Below are 17,292 nucleotides of genomic sequence, written 5' to 3'. Positions count from 1 at the left end.
TGGCCAGCCGCCACTCCTTTCTGTGTGACCTTGGGGAAGTCCCCCCTGCCCCCACGCCTGGGTCTCAACATGGCCCAGTAGGGTGAGAAGCCAGCACTTGTGTGTTCCGGGCCCTGCGACCTTGGAAAGGGTGGTGGAAGCCTAATCCCAGGAGAGGGAGGACGATGATTCAGCCTGTAACAAAGGAGCCTGCTGTCTGCTGCCTGGTCCCCCTCCAGTGGTCACACCAGCACCCCCTCCCCCGACACTTCCCGTGGTACACGAGTTTCAGGGCCACGTACAGGCAGTGGAAGAGCAGAAAGGGTACCCCAGCAACCCCCTACTCAAGTCTGAGTGCTTGAGAGTCATGCCCCATCCTGCCAAGCTGACCAGAGATCCCCAGTGGAGGGGGCACAGGGCAGTGCAGGGGGTTCCTTCCCAGATGTGCAGGGTCTCAGTGGGTCTGTGGGCTCCCTGGCACACATGGGAGTGGTCAGGCAAGGGATTTCTGGGGCTTGGGAGGGAGGGTCAAGGGCTGAAGAGGGACCATGGCCACATGTAGAGAGAGCAAGTTTGTCCAGGAGTGTGTGTTCTTATCACGTGTGATGAGCAAGTCAGGCAGGACAGAGTCCCTGAGCAGGAGGAAGCTGATTTTGTGTTTGGCTTCTCTGGGCCAGCCCTTCCTCTCTTTGGGTCTCAGTGTCCTCGTCTGTACCTATAGCTGAGGGAGAACAGTGCTGCCTGGGCTGGAAGAGGAAAGGACGGCCCCCCCTCGGCTTCCTCCCCAGGGCCCAGACTTCCTGTTCACATCTAAGAGAACTGGAAAGCTGGGGGCTGGTCTTCCCTTAACTACTGCCCCCCAGGCTGGGTGTCCACCCCAGTATTGCCAAGCTGAGTTTTATCATCTGCCAAATGGGGCAAAAACTGCCAAGCCTCTCTCCCTCCTTCTCTCTCGGATAAGGCCAAGTGATCTGTGGTGCCCCCAGCAGTGCCCAAAGGTCAGCCCCCACTGGGTCCACCTGCCCTTGGTCCCCTGCAACATAGCCAAGGGCCCCTGTCCAATCCCACCACAGATATGCACACACCCACCCACACCATCCCCACATCCCCTGCACACATACACGATTCCACAGCCACAAGAATGTGTGGTGTGTAGACTTCCATGTGCCACACAGACCCATCTACGATGGAACACAAGGGTGGGACTCCCATGTAGCACATTTCAGGAGGCAGCCCTGTGCACACCCACACGGACACAGACTTACGTACTGCACCACAGAACATACACTAAGATTCACACTCAGACTCACAGAGAGGCAAGTGCAGAGTGCACACACACTCCTGTGTATATGAGTGTTCTGGGACACAAGCACATGCTTATGTACATGCAGGTCTCACCAGGCCCGGCCCAGCCCCAGAGCTATTCTGGGCCAGGCGTAGGGCCAACAAGGTCAGAGATGACCAGCTCCCAGCAGGCCCCAGGCACTGTGTCCCAGGCCTAAGGCAGCCCAGCCCCCCCTTTCAGCCCAAGCTAAGTCCAAGATGTCCCGGATCCAGCCTAGCTGGGACTGGAAGGATACCCACTCCCCACGCTCTGCCACCCCAGAGCTGTGCCTTGAGCCCTGGGATTTCTGGCTCCAGGAGTGAACTGTCCACAGGTCCCCCTGGCCACTATCAATCGACTCTGCCCAGGGCTTCCAACCCAGAGGCCCAGGAAACTGGACTAGGTCCCTACAGGAAACCCACAAGAGCTAAAAATAGCACACAAAGGAAAGGACAAATAGGGTTCCACTGGCCAGCATTCAGGCCACCATGCATGGAGGGGACACTGTCTTCCAGGGGAGTCTGGTCTGAGGGTCTAGAGCTCTGCCCCCCCCCTCCAAATTTGATGGGCCCTACTGGTAGTAATGTGCAGGGGGATCTGGCACTTCATAAGAAATAGAGATATTACTGGACAGGGGGCAGAACCCTGGCTTGGGGGGCCACACGCTGAGTCTGAGGGTCACTCCGTTCCTGTGTGATCTTACACAAGGCACAAGCCCTTTCTGGTCCTCAATTCCCCATAAGTGCACAGAGGGGAGGAAGAAGAGCCTTCAAAGATGGAGAAGGCATCAGCTTTCAGGATGTTTCTCTTACCATGGTGTTTCACACTTTGGAGAATTTGGAAAATGTAAATGTTTGAACAATAAGGCATTGAATGAAGTGCTACTGGTTTTTAATACAGCATAATATCACACTGCGTCTCCCCACAATGGCCACAACAGTCATAACAACTAGCATTTTCTGAAGGCTTGTGATGCGCAGGTGCCATGATACTATAGTTATACCCACTTTCCAGATGAGGGATTGAAGCCCACCTAGGTCTCACAGATGTCAGTATGTTCCTGCCCCCAGAAGACTTTCTTTTAAGCTTTAATAACTTGAGAAACTACAGAGTATAAAGGCCACAAATCTATAAGAAACATAATACAAAAGTTTCATACTTAAAGTTTCTTCATGCTCACTTAGTTTTGTGAATTTTGGATAATAACCTCAACCTTGCCAGGCAACTTTTGCCAGCTTTACAAAAGGCAAAAAAGGAAACTTAAGTAAGCTCCCAAATTGCATTTCTTGCAAATCTGTAGCTTTATACTTCTGAGGTTATAAGTGCTTGAAACTGTCCTATTTCAGGACAGCCTGTTCTTTTAATTTTAAGTCAGTTTGACTTCAAAGCCTGTCTAACAGTATTTGACAGTGTATTTGGGGCACGTGGGGATCTGGGATTCTGGTGCTGGGTAAAAGCTCTGGGTGAAAAAGTATAGGATGGGGGCACTTGGGTGGCTTAGTGGCTGAGCGTCTGCCTTTGGCTCAGGTCGTGATCCTAGGGTCCTGGGATCAAGTCTCGCATCGGGTTCCCCATGGGGAGCCTGTTTTTCCCTCTGCCTATGTCTCTGCCTCTCTCTGTGTGTCTCTCGTGAATAAATACAATCTTTAAAAAAAAAAAAAGGTACAGGATAAATAGCATGCAGCAAGATCTCAACTATGTCCAAGAGCCTGCAGAGAAGTGCGGGGAGGCTGGACACTGCATGATTTCCCTCTCAGGGAAAGTCAGCATGTGCTCAGCATTCCCATAAACCTTAGTTTAATATCCCTCCCAACCGCCCCTTGATGAGAGTCTTGCTCTCTCCATTCCATAGATGAGGAATTCAAAGCAGACAGGTGTAATGGCTTGCCCAAGGCCACGGTCAGGCCCGCTAACCTCAGCCCGGTCCAGCCAAGGCCTCTCTGACCCTGTGTCCCAAGGGTGCTCTCCCTGGCTGGTCAGTGAGGCTTTCCTTAGCCAGGCCTACAACAGATGGCATGAGGAAGTGGGAACTTCAGCCAAGTGACTTGAGCTCTAGTAGAATTCCTGTTTGCCTGGCTAGGACAGGCCTGGGGAGGATGGGGTGACCGTGCTCACCCAGCCCCCAGACTTTACCACCCACTGTTGAGGATCCCTTGGCCCAGCTGTCCTTCACCAGTGGCTCTCCTGTTTTTCTGTCTGCCTTGTGATCGCCCAGCCCTGTCACCTGTGGGTGTCCAGAGCTGGCCCCTCTGCTCTCTGCTGTGGCTCACCCTGCTCCTTGCCCATCCCCTCCAGCCCCAGGCTCTGAATCTACAGGATCCCTAGTTCTGAGGGTGGGCCTAATGCCCAAAGCCCTTCCGTCTGCTCCACTGGTGTCCCTAGTGATGAAGAATGCGGGGCTCAACACCTGGGCTGCTTGCTTCTCCAGCACTCAGCAGGCAGGAGATAAATAACAATGGAAGGAAGGAAAGAAGGAAGGGAGGGAGGGAGGAAAAGGGAGAGGAGGAAGGATGGACCAGAGGAGTCTCCCCACCCCAGATCTCCCTCCTCCTCCTCCTCTTCCTCCTCCAAAGCCCTCCTAGTCTCCACAGCTCCTCAGATACACCCTCCCTCCATCCCTGGGTTGTCAAGGCTCCTCCTGGAGTGAGGACCAGTGTACCTGTAGGCCAGGCTCTGTATGAGGTCAAGCTCAGACTGGAGTAAAAATTGGGGCTCAGACTAGGGCAGAGGCTCAGAGCCAGAGTCAGAAAATGGTCCTCCCGCCCTTCCAGGTGGAGCCTTCCCGGTCCCACGGGGCAGCAGATGCTGGCTTTTTCAGGAACCTTCCATAGCACCCGCAATTAGAGACTGGCCATACCAACCCCTGGTCCCCATCCCCCCCTCTAGCTCTGGTGTCCAGAGTGACCAGAGCCGTTTCTGGGCAGGAAGCCAGCCCAGAAAGCCCAGGACATCCCTGAGCGCCTGTCACTATGGCGACCTGCCTGCCAACCCCCCTCCCCCCACCTCCCCCCTCCTCCACCACCACCAGCCCGGGTCCAGTAGGGTTTTTCAAATTCAGAACGTCAGACTGGGAAGGGCCTCCTAGATCAGCAGATCCTAGCCCCTCCCCTTCCCCCAGATGGAGAAACTGAGGCCCGAGTGGGGCCCGGGAAGGTGGGAACCGGCCCTTGGGGACCTGCCCCCTGCGGGTCCTCCCTCCTTCCCTCCTCCCTCGCCCCGGCTCCCACCCCTCGCCACCCCCCCGTCGGGTTAGGGAGGGCGATCGGACTCCCCGGGAGGTGGGGGCGGGAACCAGACACCGACGATGAATAAATGATGCCCGCTGGCGGCCTGCGCGGCTCTCCGGGCAGTCACCCCGGCAGCCGGCAGCCGCGCCCCGCTCGGCGGCCCCCACCTGCGGCCCGAGGATGGCTGGGCTGCGGCGGGGCGCGGGGCCCCCCTGGGCGCTGGGCGGCGCGGCGCTGGGGCTCTGCCTCGCGGGGGTCGCCGCGCAGCTGGTGGAGGTGAGGCGGGCGGGGCGGGGCGGGGGGGGGGGCTGGGGGCCGGGGCTTGGGGGACGCGCTTGGGACCCGGGGCTGGCGGTTGAGCGCTCCCGGCTGTGCGGACCCCCGACCTCAGGGTCCCTGTCTGACGGGAGGGCACGGCCCCTGATTTCAGGGACATCCATTCTGGGAGACTGACCCTGACCCCAAGGATTCCCAGTCCGACTGGGGGTACAGCTTTGCCGTCTTGCCTTGGGTCTAATGGGGGGAGCGAGGGAGGGGGCGGGAAGGCATAGTCCTTGGTGTCAGTGACCTCTAGTCTGATGGGGGACATCTAGTCCCTGGTATCAGGGTCCACTGGAGGAAAAAGCTCCTGCCGCCAGAGATCCTGCGGGGTCCCCTGCCTAATGGGGGAGACGGAGCCTTGGGAATCTGGAGGGTCGGGGCAGGAGGATGAGACTCTTTATAGAGCAGCCGCGTGTTGAGTTCAACTCCCCGTAGAAGCACTTGGCCCTGGAGGGGAGGTGTGGGCAGGGCAGACCCCGGGGACTTGGGGGTCTTCCTTGGCCCTGGTGATGATGGAGAGCCAGCAAAGGTCTCTGAGCAAGAGGAGAGCTGTGGTCGAGTCCTGGGGTGGAAGGAGGAGGATAAATTGGAAGAGGGCACGTAACTGGGGGAGCTGGGGGTGCTGCTCAGATAGCCCATCAAGAGAGGTGAGGAGGGTGGCTGGGGTGGTCGACCAGGGGCTTGGCTGGGGCCAGAAAGGGCTGGGAGGGGAAGAGTGGAGGCCATTGCAGCCTCCCTGGCCCTCCATAACTCATTCCTGCTGAGCCGCAAAGGGGACCCCAAGGGGCAGACCAGATCTGGAGCATGAGGCCAGAGGGAGAAGGCCCAAAAGGCAGGGCCAGGGAGAGGGGCGGGGGGGTAAGACCTGTGCAGGCAGGAGCAGAGAGAAGAAGGCAGAGAGACAGAAGAACAATAGACAGCTAGGCCCTTGGAGACAGGTGCCAGGGGACAGGTCGGGAGAGGGAGGACAGAGCCTTATCTTGAGGATCTAGGAGGAGGACACAGCCCTGAACCTGAGGGTCCAAGGGACATGAAGACAGAGCCCTGAACCCCGATACTAGCCTGTCCCTGCTGCTGACCAGGGAGTGTGATCACAAGGCTGGGCGGGAGTCAGATGTCAGCTCCAGTGGCCCTGTAAGGGGAGCCAGGCTGGCTGGAACCCCACGGAGTGTACCTGGGCCCCTTACTGGCTGCCCCAAGGCCTCAGGTGTAGAAATTGAGCTGGTCTGGGTGCGAAAGAAGGCTGAGGGTGGGGGTCATGTCAGTTCTGAGCCAAGGACTCTTCTCCTCAGCCCCCAGGAGGACATCTCCTTGCTTATCGAGGGAAATTGCATTTGGAGTCCATCTGCCTGCCATCTGCCTACAGCCTGAGCAAGGGCCTGGCTGAGCCCAGGGGATCCAGGGAAGCACCAGAAAGAGAGGGAAGGGCTGGAGTCCACAGCACCACCCACCGCAGCCGGCATCATTTCTCCATCTGAGAGGCTGGGGCTCCCGAGCTTTGGAGTTCAGACCCCCAGCACTGCTGACCACAGAGATGCCCCACTGTTAACTGTTACCCTCTATCCAAGATCCCTATCAGGGTGAGATTGTAAGATCAATTCCATTCAGAACAGGGCTAGAACAAGAAGGTGTCAGAAGTGGGCTTTCAGCTGCCCAGGCTCAGAATCTGAGACCTCAGATTCTTCCAGCCATACAGCCCAGCCGGACCAAACATCCTGAGCCTTAGGATCGGGGGCCCCACCACTGCCCAGACCCTGGTCCTGACTCTGCAAACTTAGGTCTGACCACACACGTACTCCAATCACAAGTGTGCTCTGTACACACAAATATGTGCCCAGCCCTACAGGTGTCCGAACCCCACACACACGTGCCCCAAACCCACAGATGTGCCTGACCCCACACACATGTTCCTTGACCCCACACACATATGTCTGACCCTATCAAGGGGCATGTGTCAGGCCCCTGGGATGATGCTGAGGAGGGGTATCTCCTCAATTTTCCCACTCTGATTGGGTAGAGAGCTTCCCAGAAAGCCCTGGCACCACCCCACTCAAGTTACAGATGGAGACACTGAGATCTAGAAGAAAGAAGTCACCCATCCCAGTTTACCCTGGTTAAGAGAAAATACCCGGGGAATCGTGTTCGAATCCCAAGCACACAGATTACCTGGGACGGGTTGCTGGTCCTCTCTGAGTGTCCCCAACACATGCTACAGGGCGGTGTCCTTTCGATGAGGAAGCCCCTGACTTGTGGTAGGTGCCCAACCCACGCTCGTGGATCAGGAGAAAGACTGGGTAGGTGGCTGAGCTGTGCCTTGCCTTTCTTTCCCAGAAAGCAGAAGAGACTCCAGGTCTGTCCTTATTCGGTTAATCAGGAGACAGTCAATTCCACGGATGCCCCGGGGTCCTCTCTCCCTCTGAGCGCTAACCTCCCCCACTGCATCCCTCAGCCAAACTTGGTGACAGAGATAGGGTCATGTCCCTCTCAGCCCGTCAGGTTAGGGACGGGTCCTGCGCAGACCCACCAGGGCCATTTACCCTAGACTCCCAGGGCTAGGTGGCATCTCCCTGCCGAGGTGGGAGGTGGCAGGCTGTGCGTATAACTTTTGGCCTCTAGGTGCCGCTGTGGCATTGCAGACTAATTACCCAGTCCTGTCCTGGGAGGACTCTGGCCTAGCCTCTGGTCAGAAGAGGTGACTCTGGCAGGATGGGCAACAGTTGAGGTCACCGGGTGCGAGTCCTGGCCAGGCAGCAGAGCCACGGGCCCTGAGTCCGGCTCCACACGCACACCCCACACACACGGAGGATGCTTGGGAGCAAAGTCCCCCAGGACAGCACAGGCCTCGCCTTGTCTCTGGCCTTGGTCCTGAGACCCCATCTGCCTGTGGGGCCCAGGACTGGAAGGACGAGCAGGCTGCCCAGCAGGGACTTGAACCTGAGTGGGACAAGCCATCCACCTTTGGCCCTCCAGGCCTTGGTGTCCCCAACTATCCCCAGGCACCCTTGTACCCCAGGTCCCTGGCTCCATGTTTCTGGGGCTCTGCTTTCTTCTTGTGGCTCTAAATTGGAACTTGCCAAGGTCCAGGGCGGTGGCCGTTAATGTCTACGACACTTGATTCTAGGAGATTCTGGAACACTTGGGCTGAGTCCTCCCTCAAACCTGGGCCTCTCTCTGCCCAGCCCCAGCCCCTGGCTGCTGCCTGGCTCACTTCCCTCTCTCCCAACCTGCAGCCCAGCACGGCCCCGCCCAAGCCCAAGCCGCCCCCACTGACCAAGGAGACGGTGGTGTTCTGGGACATGCGCCTCTGGCACGTGGTGGGCATCTTCTCGCTCTTCGTGCTGTCCATCAGTGAGTAGCTGCTCCCTTCCCTCCCCCCACACCCTGCGGGAGCACAGCAACACCCTGCACCACCCCCCTACCCCCCCAAACCACCCCCAGGGGCTCAGAACAGCAATTCCGGGCATTGCAAGCAGGCCAGTCGCCCGCAGGAGGCCCGCTGTGGTTTCTGGCACCTCCTGATCTACACAAAGTCCCTGTGGAGGGCTGACAGGCTGGTGGTGACCTGAAGTATTCAGCCCAACTGGGACACAGCCACATGGCAATTACGGTAATTACAGGGGACTCCACTGAACCAGGATGAGGACGTGTCATTTTTCCCTATCGCTGGCCTCCTGATGCTTTTCCTGCAGCTTGGCCAGCTTAAAGGGCCCACACCCAGAGGCCCCAGCAAGGCCATCCTTGGCCACAGCTCAGCGCAGAGGCTCCCCAGACGCCCGGCAGATGTGGCTCCCAGGCTGCAAACTGTGCCTTGTCAGATCCCGTTCCCCTGGAATGACTCATACCCACCTCGATTAAAAGCAGGAGCCCCCTTCCTCTCCTGGGACTGGGTGTTGCTTGATGCAAACTCACAACAGAAATGGGCCTGGCGTGCTCCCTTCAGCCCTTCCAGAGTAAGGGAGTTGGGGAAAGGGGGCAGAGAGATGCCGGTGGATGGGGGAGGCCGCCAGGGTACAACGTAGAGTCCGGTGAAAGCTCTCACCCACCAAAGGATCGGGGCAGAGGCAGGCAAGGCAGCAAAGAAAACCCACTCCCCTGCACAGGCTTCACAGAGGTGAGGGTCCTCTTAGCTGCAGCTCGTCGGGAGGTCTTGTGCAGTTTTGCCAGGTAGGCAGCTGGAGAAGCATTCCAGGCAGAGGGGATGGTGTAGGCAGAGGTGGGAGGAAACGGCTTCCGCGCACTTCCACGCAAGGTCTCCAGGAACCCCTACAGGACTCTCACGGAGTGCATCCCAGGTCAGGGGAGCCAAAATGGCATTTAAGTGCTAGCTGGAGCTGTCCCAGGATGAGGTCCCCTGGAGGGCAGTGCCCCAGCAGAGGGCCCACCCAGATGTAAGGACTCCAAGGGAGACAAGGACATCTGATTTACATGTGCTTCTCCTGGCACCAGAAAGGCCCTCGTTGTGGGAAAATATGCACATCCCACCATCACCGTTTCTTCATGGCTGGGGTAGGAGCAGGATCTGAGCAAGAGGCTGCATTTCATTCCTAGCCAGGACAAGAACCCATCAGGCTTCTCATTGGAGGCCCTACAGCCAGTTGGTCGTGCCTGCTGCCCCACTCCAGGTGTCCAGAGAGGAAACCATGCCCCCCACCTCCCATCCCGTCACCAAAAGGCAGGGTTCAGGGGAGCATCTGCCTATAAGGAACAGAGTAGGTTGCAGGGCCAGGAAGCCTCTCTGGGGAACTCCAGGGAGCAGGAGTGAGGGCACTGAGGGGCCTCTGCAGGCTCTGCTCAGAATGGCCTCTGCAGGCTCTGCTCAGCCCCGGATGGTGGAGGTGCCCAGGGCCACACAAAGTTAGCTTGGACCCAAAGAGGAGTTTGAACATGAAGAAAAAGACCAGCTCGCACTCCTCAATTCGATTCCCTAGTAAAGACTGAGAGCCCCAAAGCCCTCTGCGCAGCTGGTCACCACTCGCTGCCTTCCGTGCAGAGCCCCAGGGAGTAGGGACGGCACAGCCCCACGTCCCGGGGAGGAATCCTCTTTCCTGCTTCCCAGTGTGCTTGGGCCAAGGTGGTGCCACTGTCAGCGGCGTATCACCCGAGGACCTTGTGTGGAGGGGCGGGGGTTGGATGGGGGTGCCTCTAGAGGTCCATCCAGCCTGGGGACTCACATTCCAGCTCCCTGTCCAGGCCCTGGAACTCCATCCAAGACACATCGTTTCTGTTTTTGTTTTTTCTTCCTTCTTTGAAGAGAAGTGACCAGCCAGGCTGGGTGGGGCAGGCCTGGAGTGAGGGGCGGTGTCTGAACCCTGCTGCTAGGTGCCAATAGCTGAGCTCCCTTCGAAGCCCCGCCGGCCTCGGCCTCGCAGTGCCTGGGACCAGCCTTTGTGGAGAGCCTGAGTAAGCACGGCGCGAGGACGTGCCTGGCGGGCGGCTGGGAGAGGCCCCAAGCCAGCAGGGTCGGGGCCACAGACGTACACACAGGGGCCTGAGGAGGCCAGAACCCGGCTCTTTGAAGAACAGCTCGTCATTTACCCCTCACAGCAGTGCAGAGTCAGACCTACCACTGGGGTCTCGTGAAGCCCCCCAGAGGTCCTGGATGCTGTCAGCCACCCCCACCCATCCCTTGGGGAGTCCCGTTCCATCCTCAGGAGCAAAGGCTTTGAGATCGTCTTATGCATTCATACACTCTTTTTTTTTTTTTTTTCATTCTGTGAATCTGGGCAAGACTTAGTGGGGCCACAAGATTTGGCTGAAGGGGTTACACAAACTGACCCCAAAGAGTGCTCCAGCCCCGGCTACCCTGGCCTGATCCATCTTCCCTAAAATAGGCCTGGCTTGTCCTGTTTGGCCCTCATGCCCCCAGAAGTCTGCCAGGAAGTTATGTCTTGTCATCTGATTTATAATAGGAAGCAGCCCCGTCCCCTCCCCTGAGGCCGGGGCCAAGGTGGTCAGACTGTGGGGCCTTAGAAAAATAAACTCAGGCCAGCCGGGTCCTGGCAGCCCTGTCCTACCCTGCCTGTCACTAGACAGGGCAGCTCCGTTCTCTGGCCCAGCTCGCGTGGGCACAGCTGCCCTCAGCCGGAAAACCGTCCTGGAATAACTGTCTGAGGTGAACGCCCCACGGCAGGGTCTGTGCCCGCTGGTGGGCTCTCGCAGCCAGGAGAAGCCCAGGCTTGTCCTCAGGGAGGATGAGGAGGACACTGGCATGTCCTCCTCTGTCTGAGCTCCTCTCAGGAGCTTGGGGAGGAAGAAGGAGGAAGCACCAGGAGCCCTGGGTGGGAACACAGGACAGCCTTGGGGCGGCTGGAGCTTGAGTCATTGTCACTGTCACCGTCACCATGCAGGCCTCTGCCCTGACCTCCAGGGGCCTCGGTCTAGCCAGAAAGCCAGACCAATGACATGACCTGGTGGCCTGTGCAAAATTAAAGTGTGAGACCCCTTGGTCAGAAACCATTAGGAACAGTGACAGCAGAGCATTAAGCCAAGTGCAAGGCCCTTCTGAGAGTGGCCCCTGGTGCGACTGCCTGAGGTTAGCCCGGCTTAAGAGAGAGGGCTCGGAAACCCTAGAGCCCACAGGGGTCTTGAGCCTTCAGCCAGCATCTCCTGGGGGAGGCACCCGTGGGTAGGTGAGGACAGGTCTGAGATCTGGGTCCCATCCCTGGGGTGGGTGTCTGAGCTCCAGCCTCGGCCAAGCCCACCCCGTCCCCCCTACAGTTATCACCCTGTGCTGTGTCTTCAACTGCCGTGTGCCACGGACCCGGAAGGAGATTGAAGCCCGGTACCTGCAGCGGAAGGCCGCCAAGATGTACACAGACAAGCTGGAGACGGTGCCACCCCTCAACGAGCTCACAGAGATCCCCGGAGGTGAGTGAACCAGGAGCCCCAGCACCCCTCGCACCCCCTGCCACCACCTGTCTCAGCTGGGCCAGCCAGTTAGCTCCTCAGTTCCGCTGACCAAGGGTGGCCCTGCACCTCCCCTCTGCCTGCATTAAATTCAGGACGGGGAGCCAGCCCTGTCCATGGAGCCCAGAGCCCAGAAATGGGCCCCAGCATGAGGCAGATAATGCAAGGAGCTCTTCTGCAGGTAGGAGAGGCTTGGAAGGAAGCAGCGAAGGGCTGGAGGCAGGAGGATCTGATCTGGGCCCTAGGACCCTGCCTCACCCCTACTACCCACCTCTCCTTTACCCTACAGAGGATAAAAAGAAGAAAAAGAAGGACAGTGTGGACACAGTGGCCATCAAGGTAGAGGAGGATGAGAAGAATGAGGCCAAGAAGAAGAAAGGGGAGAAATGAGGAGGGCTTCCTAGAGGTGGCAACTGGAGCTGGCTGGCCCTGGTGCTCAAGTTCTGGCAGGGGTCTAGGCATCTTGGACTCCAAGGTCATCCATGGACCACAGAGGTTACAGAACACCCTCTTCTTGGCTCCGAGGAGGCTGCTGCAGCCCCATCCCTATGGCCCATCAGGGGCAGGGACAGGACTGCACCTGGTGTCCTGCCTTGAAGCCTGGACTCTGCTCCTTTCACCTCAGCCACATGGCCGCTCAGCAAAGGTGGTCTTGGGCCACTGCTCCCCCCTGCAGATCCAGAGTGGCTTCACATCCACCCAGACGTGCCTCTGTCCCTTCTGCCGGGAACAGCAGTGGCTCTACGGGGGTGATGGGAAATGGGCTCTCTTGGGAGGAGATGGCTGAACTGGATGGGCTAGAGTGTGAGGCCACACCCGGGCTGGCCACGAGGAAGCTGTGGCTAGGGGAAGCTGTGGCAGCACGAGGCTCTCCGACTTCTCTAGATAGCAGCCCTAGTGGCCAGGGAACCACTCCAGGCCCAGCAGGGGTCCTGGCGGGGGCAGTGAATAGAGCTGCCCAGAGGCAGGGGAACTTCAGCCCAGCAGATACCATGTGCCCATGTACCATGGGCAGCTGCACTGCACTGGAGCTGAGGTTGTCTGTAGGCCAAGCTTGAGGCCTGGGGGTTCAGGGCTGGGGCTGTAGGGGGTCAGTCAGGGATGCAGAAGGCTGAGGCCAACGGGCCAAAGGGAGAAGGGAAGAAGGCTGGTAGCTGGGCCCCATCTTGGGGGACCAGGGAATCCTGAAGAAGCCAAGGGAAGCGCTGATCTGTGCCAGAGGTCCCTTTGAGGTGGTGGGGGTTGTCGGGGCCCTAGGGGACCACCGCAGAGGGCAGTCAGGGGCTGAGGCAGCAACCAGCCTTCCACCTGTTGAGCAGAACAGCACACAGCTTCCTCTTCTACTGTCTCAACTACAGCGCCTCAGAGAATCACTACTGACCAGAGGGTAAAGGCCCAACCACCACCCAAAGACTGAATCTTCGGGGAGGGGCCATGCAGAGGGATTTCCAGATAGTACTCAGATCTGGGCCTGGAAACTAAGGAGACACCAGAGTTTCCTGAGCCCGGGTGGGGGTGGGGGGAGCTGCTGGAAAATCTCACGCTGCCTCTGCCTTGGCAGCCTGCAGAGATTTGTAAATAAAGCTGAGTGCCTTCTCGTACCTGAGTGACCTGAGATGACCCTGCGGGATGCCCTGTCCCCAGATCATACGTGTGGAGGGTGACACAGCAGTGAGAGGTGGCACAGGCCAAGCTGCAGCTCCCCCCAATTCCGACTTTTCTCCCAGCCTGAATTAGGATGAGCCAGAGGGAGAAGTGGTAGCCAAGAGGCAGAGGGGCAGCTGCAGCCAGCTTGGGTGTGGAGACCGGGGAGGAAGCCACCCTCTCTCCACTCCTGGCCCCACCACGCCACTTTGCCTTCCATGGTCTGAGCCCACTGCTGGGGACTCAAGAGGAGTCAAATCTGGATCCCGACCTGGAGCTGGATCACTATTCTACAAATAGAGGAATCCAGGCAGACACTGGCCATGGAGCAGGTGAGGGGCCAGAGAAATTGCAGAGGCCCTGCTGTGGGCTCTGAGTGCTCACACTGCCAGGAAGGAGCCCTGACTCAGCCCTCACAGTCCAGCCTGTGGGCTTCTTGTGCAGAAAGTTCAGGTCGTGGCAAAAGTCACACTACCCATACAGGCCGGAGCCCTCCTGTGTGGCTCTGGCAGCAGAAGCCCAGAGGGGCAGAGGTCACTGGAAGTCACACCGAGAAGCAGCTGGTAAAGCCTGGGGGGAGCATCTGCCCTGCCAGCTGCTCACTGGCCTCTGACCTGTGGCCTCTACTAGTCTTTTAGGGACAGGCTCCGCTGCTGATGGATGATGTCTGATCCCAGTGGGCACCTGCCCCAGGCTCTAGGCAGGGGGGAAGGTCAAAGTTCACTACAGTGCTTTGGGGCAATGACAGGGTGGTTCCAGCTCCTGGCCAGGGGACAGACCAACATGGAGGACAGCCTGATTCCCACTAAAGTATCACAGAAAACACACTCACCTCCCTGGCCTCACTGTCCTGGCAGCTCAGCTTCAGCCTGGATGCTACGTTCTAGACCCCAGGATCATCCCTATACACTCCCTCCAACTGCAGGTGGAGGTGGACTGGAGGCTCTGCACTTTCCAGTAGAGATGATCTGGAGTCCCCCCTTGCACCGCCATCTGGCTCACTCATCACCTCCAGCTCAAGCAGGCCCAGGAAGGAAGCAGCTGGGGAAGAGAAGCGTTTAATGAAGCACTTCACATCTGCCCTGCCGTGTGGGGCCAGGGGAGCAACATCTGCAGGATCCTGGGCACAGAGGGTGAGGACAGCAACCCCAGGGACACCATGAGGGTGTCAGAGGGCCGAGAGCAGGCCAAGGGGCAGTGATAGCACCAGGAGCAGGGCCCTGGATGGGGCGGGAAGGTCCTGCCCACTGACACGTTCCCAGATCCAGCGCTGGTAGGAGGTGACCTGCAGGTAGATGGGCGGGGCCTCACTCTTCGAGCAGCCAGGGCCCCAGCTCACCAGGCCCACCAGGTACCACATGGTGTCCACAGAACAGGCCAAGGGCTCACCACTTATCTCCTGTGGGGAGAGGTGGGGAACAAAGAGGATCAGGGGGGCTAGGTGTGGCCAGAGGGAGATACGCCCCAGCTCTAGGACAAGCACAGTGACCTCACACCACATCTCTCCCACAGCCCCCACCCCACCCACCCAGGGGGTCACATAGCTGACAGGTGCCCTAGAGGTCCAGACCCAGGAGACCTCCCTCAGAGGGGTTCTCCATCCCACTTCTTCCTCCTCTCTAACCTTCATCTCCCATCTCTCCCTCTGGTCTCCCATCCCTCCCCTTTGAGCCTGGCCACCCTGCACTCCGACACCACTCCTGGCCGGGGCCCCTGGAGGTGAGAGGGCAAGGAGAGAGGTGCTCACATAGCAAAACTGCTCCCTGTCAAAGTCCTCTGCGCAGACCATCTTGGAGTCCACGATCCGAACCATTTTGGGGACTTTGGAGATCTTGTGGTATATCTTGTCACACGCCTTGCTGTTCAGGATGGTGACCCCCTTCTCCTGAATGGTCTGGAACTGGGGCCATATGCCTGTGGGACAGGCCCTCACAGTTCAGGCTTGGCGCCTATCGATGCCGCCCGCTGCTACCCACCTGGTGGCTGTCCTCTGCCCCGGGCCCACTCCTCCAGCCTCTGATGAGCCGCTCCTAGAGATTTTGAAGCAGGATGCCCAGCCTGACCTCAGCCCTACAGAGACCCATCCACAGGGTCTGTTCCTACTTTAGAGGCTTGCCTTCTGTCTCCATCTCGAAGGCCTGCCCAGCCCCTCACAGGTCCAAATCCCTCCTTTACTCAAGTCTTCCCCAAAGGCCTCTTCCACCCTAGCTAGCCTGGACCCCCCTCTCTGGGCCCCAGGAACTGTGTCCTCCCCTCCCTCCCTCCCTTGTCCTGTCTCCTCCTCCCTCTCACCAGTATGACTCTGTCTCTAGCCAGAGACGCTCGGGGACAGACAGACTTCCAACCATCCTCAGCCATTCCCCAGATAGGCTATGGCAGGAGAGACAGCCATCCTCACCCCCAAGCTGGAGCCACCATTTTTTTAGGCAAGCCTGCTCCCTGAAGCCATAGGGAAGAGCACCTCTCTTATGAAAAACAGGGGCTCCCTGAATGCACTGGGCATTCCTAACACTCATAAGGAAATGCCCCCTGGATGGGCCCAGGACGACACTCCCACTCTCTGGGCCTTCCTCCATCCCTTGTGATGATAAAGGGATCAAGTGAGGTCCATTGGGGGCAGAGGGAAGCCACATGTGGACTCAGTGACTTTCAAACTCTAAGGGTGCACATTGCCCCTAACCAACCATGTGGGATCTTTGGGGGAACTTTTTACAGCTCCTCTCACTTCCAGATGTTCTGCTTCAAGTCCTGGACGTCCTGGGATTACACACAGACAGTGAGTTATTACTCTGTGCCCCTCTGCCTTCCAGGAAGTCCTGGCCTGGGGCTGAGGGTTCATGGGCAATCTGGAACCCCTAAGACCTGAATGGCCATGATGCACTCACTGCCAAGACCCCTAAGGGGAAGGTGAGGAGACCGCGACAGGAAGGTGTCTCAGAATCATCTGTCCATGGGAGAACCCAGCCTGCACCTGGGTCCTCTCTCACCCCACCTCCCCATCCAGTCTGGGGAGGCCCGGACTCACCGTTAACCCTGGGGAGTCCCCAGCCTGTCACAGTGCAGAAGGAGCCGTCCTTCACCTCAAAGTCCAAGCCAGGCAGGCAGATGGGCCAGACGTATTTGTTGTACGTGACTGCCCATGCGAGCTTGAGGAGGCCAATGTCGTTGGCCCGGCCCACCCAGGACCAGTACTGATGGGACCGGTACTCTTTGTTTAAGATGACCTGGTATACCGGGATGTCAGATGTCGTCTGAGACACCTCATCAATCCTTGGACTCCCCACCCGCACTGAATAGGTAAAATCATGCCTAGGGGAAACACGAGGGGGTCTGTCATCAGCTCCAGGCACCGCACCCCATGCCTCCACTCCATTGTCACACTCGGAGCAAATACAGGCTGGCCACCCACCTGCTTCAAGCCCCCTGACCCCCAGCCCTCTCGCAACAGATGTGAACAGGGCCCTGCTCACACACTATGTGGCCCAGCCTCTACAGCAACCCTGTACTTCATGGAGATGAAAACTGAGGCTCAGAGAAGCCTAGCAATCAGCTCCAAGGCTACACAGCCAGCAAGTGGCAGAGCTGGGACATGGATCCAGTGTTCTCTGGTTCCAAACTCTGGACTCTGTCTGGCACCCCGTGCCGCGTCCTGGAAATGACAGAGGCCTGGCACCATCAATCAGCCCTCCAGCCTCCTTTCCCAGTATGGCCCTCAAGTCTCCAGGTCGGGGCTTAGACTTGGAGCAGGCTCTTCCAGGTAGCACAGATGTTGCCCTCAGTCCGCTGCCCTGGCTCCCGAAGATAGGCATGCCCTCTCTCTTGGCCCCACATTGCCCAGACTCCCCTGTGAGCATCTGTCTTCTCATCTGTCTTCCCCAGCAACCCAAGAGG

General features: G+C 58.5%; 1 protein-coding gene across 4 annotated transcripts; it reads left to right on the top strand.

Annotated features, from left to right (window-relative positions):
- Positions 1-4,417: 4,417 nt before the first annotated feature.
- Positions 4,418-13,358, top strand: TMIE (transmembrane inner ear). Of its 4 annotated transcripts, none has more exons than XM_025984407.2 (4): positions 4,418-4,456; positions 8,082-8,199; positions 11,569-11,718; positions 12,047-13,358. In XM_025984407.2, exons 2-4 carry the CDS (start codon positions 8,148-8,150, stop codon positions 12,145-12,147), a joined length of 303 nt encoding a protein of 100 aa, XP_025840192.2. In that variant the 5' UTR covers positions 4,418-4,456; positions 8,082-8,147; the 3' UTR covers positions 12,148-13,358. The 4 variants fall into 4 exon arrangements, with proteins under 4 accessions (XP_025840192.2, XP_072577165.1, XP_072577164.1 ...); XM_072721064.1 differs by lacking the exon at positions 4,418-4,456 and adding an exon at positions 4,463-4,806; XM_072721063.1 differs by lacking the exon at positions 4,418-4,456 and adding an exon at positions 4,737-4,806 and having other exon boundaries at positions 6,144-8,199.
- The last annotated feature ends 3,934 nt before the right edge of the window (positions 13,359-17,292 follow it).

Source organism: Vulpes vulpes, chromosome 9, assembly GCF_048418805.1.
Source record: "Vulpes vulpes isolate BD-2025 chromosome 9, VulVul3, whole genome shotgun sequence".
NCBI classification, from domain to species: Eukaryota; Metazoa; Chordata; class Mammalia; order Carnivora; family Canidae; genus Vulpes; species Vulpes vulpes.
The sequence above is the reverse complement of the archived record's forward strand: the minus strand, read 5'-3'. Positions and strand labels throughout refer to the sequence as shown.

What these genes read in the sequence shown, in the direction of transcription:
- TMIE (XM_072721063.1), top strand. Translation starts at nt 7,950, where the DNA reads ATGTCTACGACACTTGATTCTAGGAGATTCTGGAACACTTGGGCTGAG. An exon ending in GCTCTTCGTGCTGTCCATCA is followed by an intron (nt 8,200 to 11,568) that starts GTGAGTAGCTGC and finishes TCCCCCCTACAG; the next exon opens with TTATCACCCTGTGCTGTGTC. An exon ending in GCTCACAGAGATCCCCGGAG is followed by an intron (nt 11,719 to 12,046) that starts GTGAGTGAACCA and finishes TTTACCCTACAG; the next exon opens with AGGATAAAAAGAAGAAAAAG.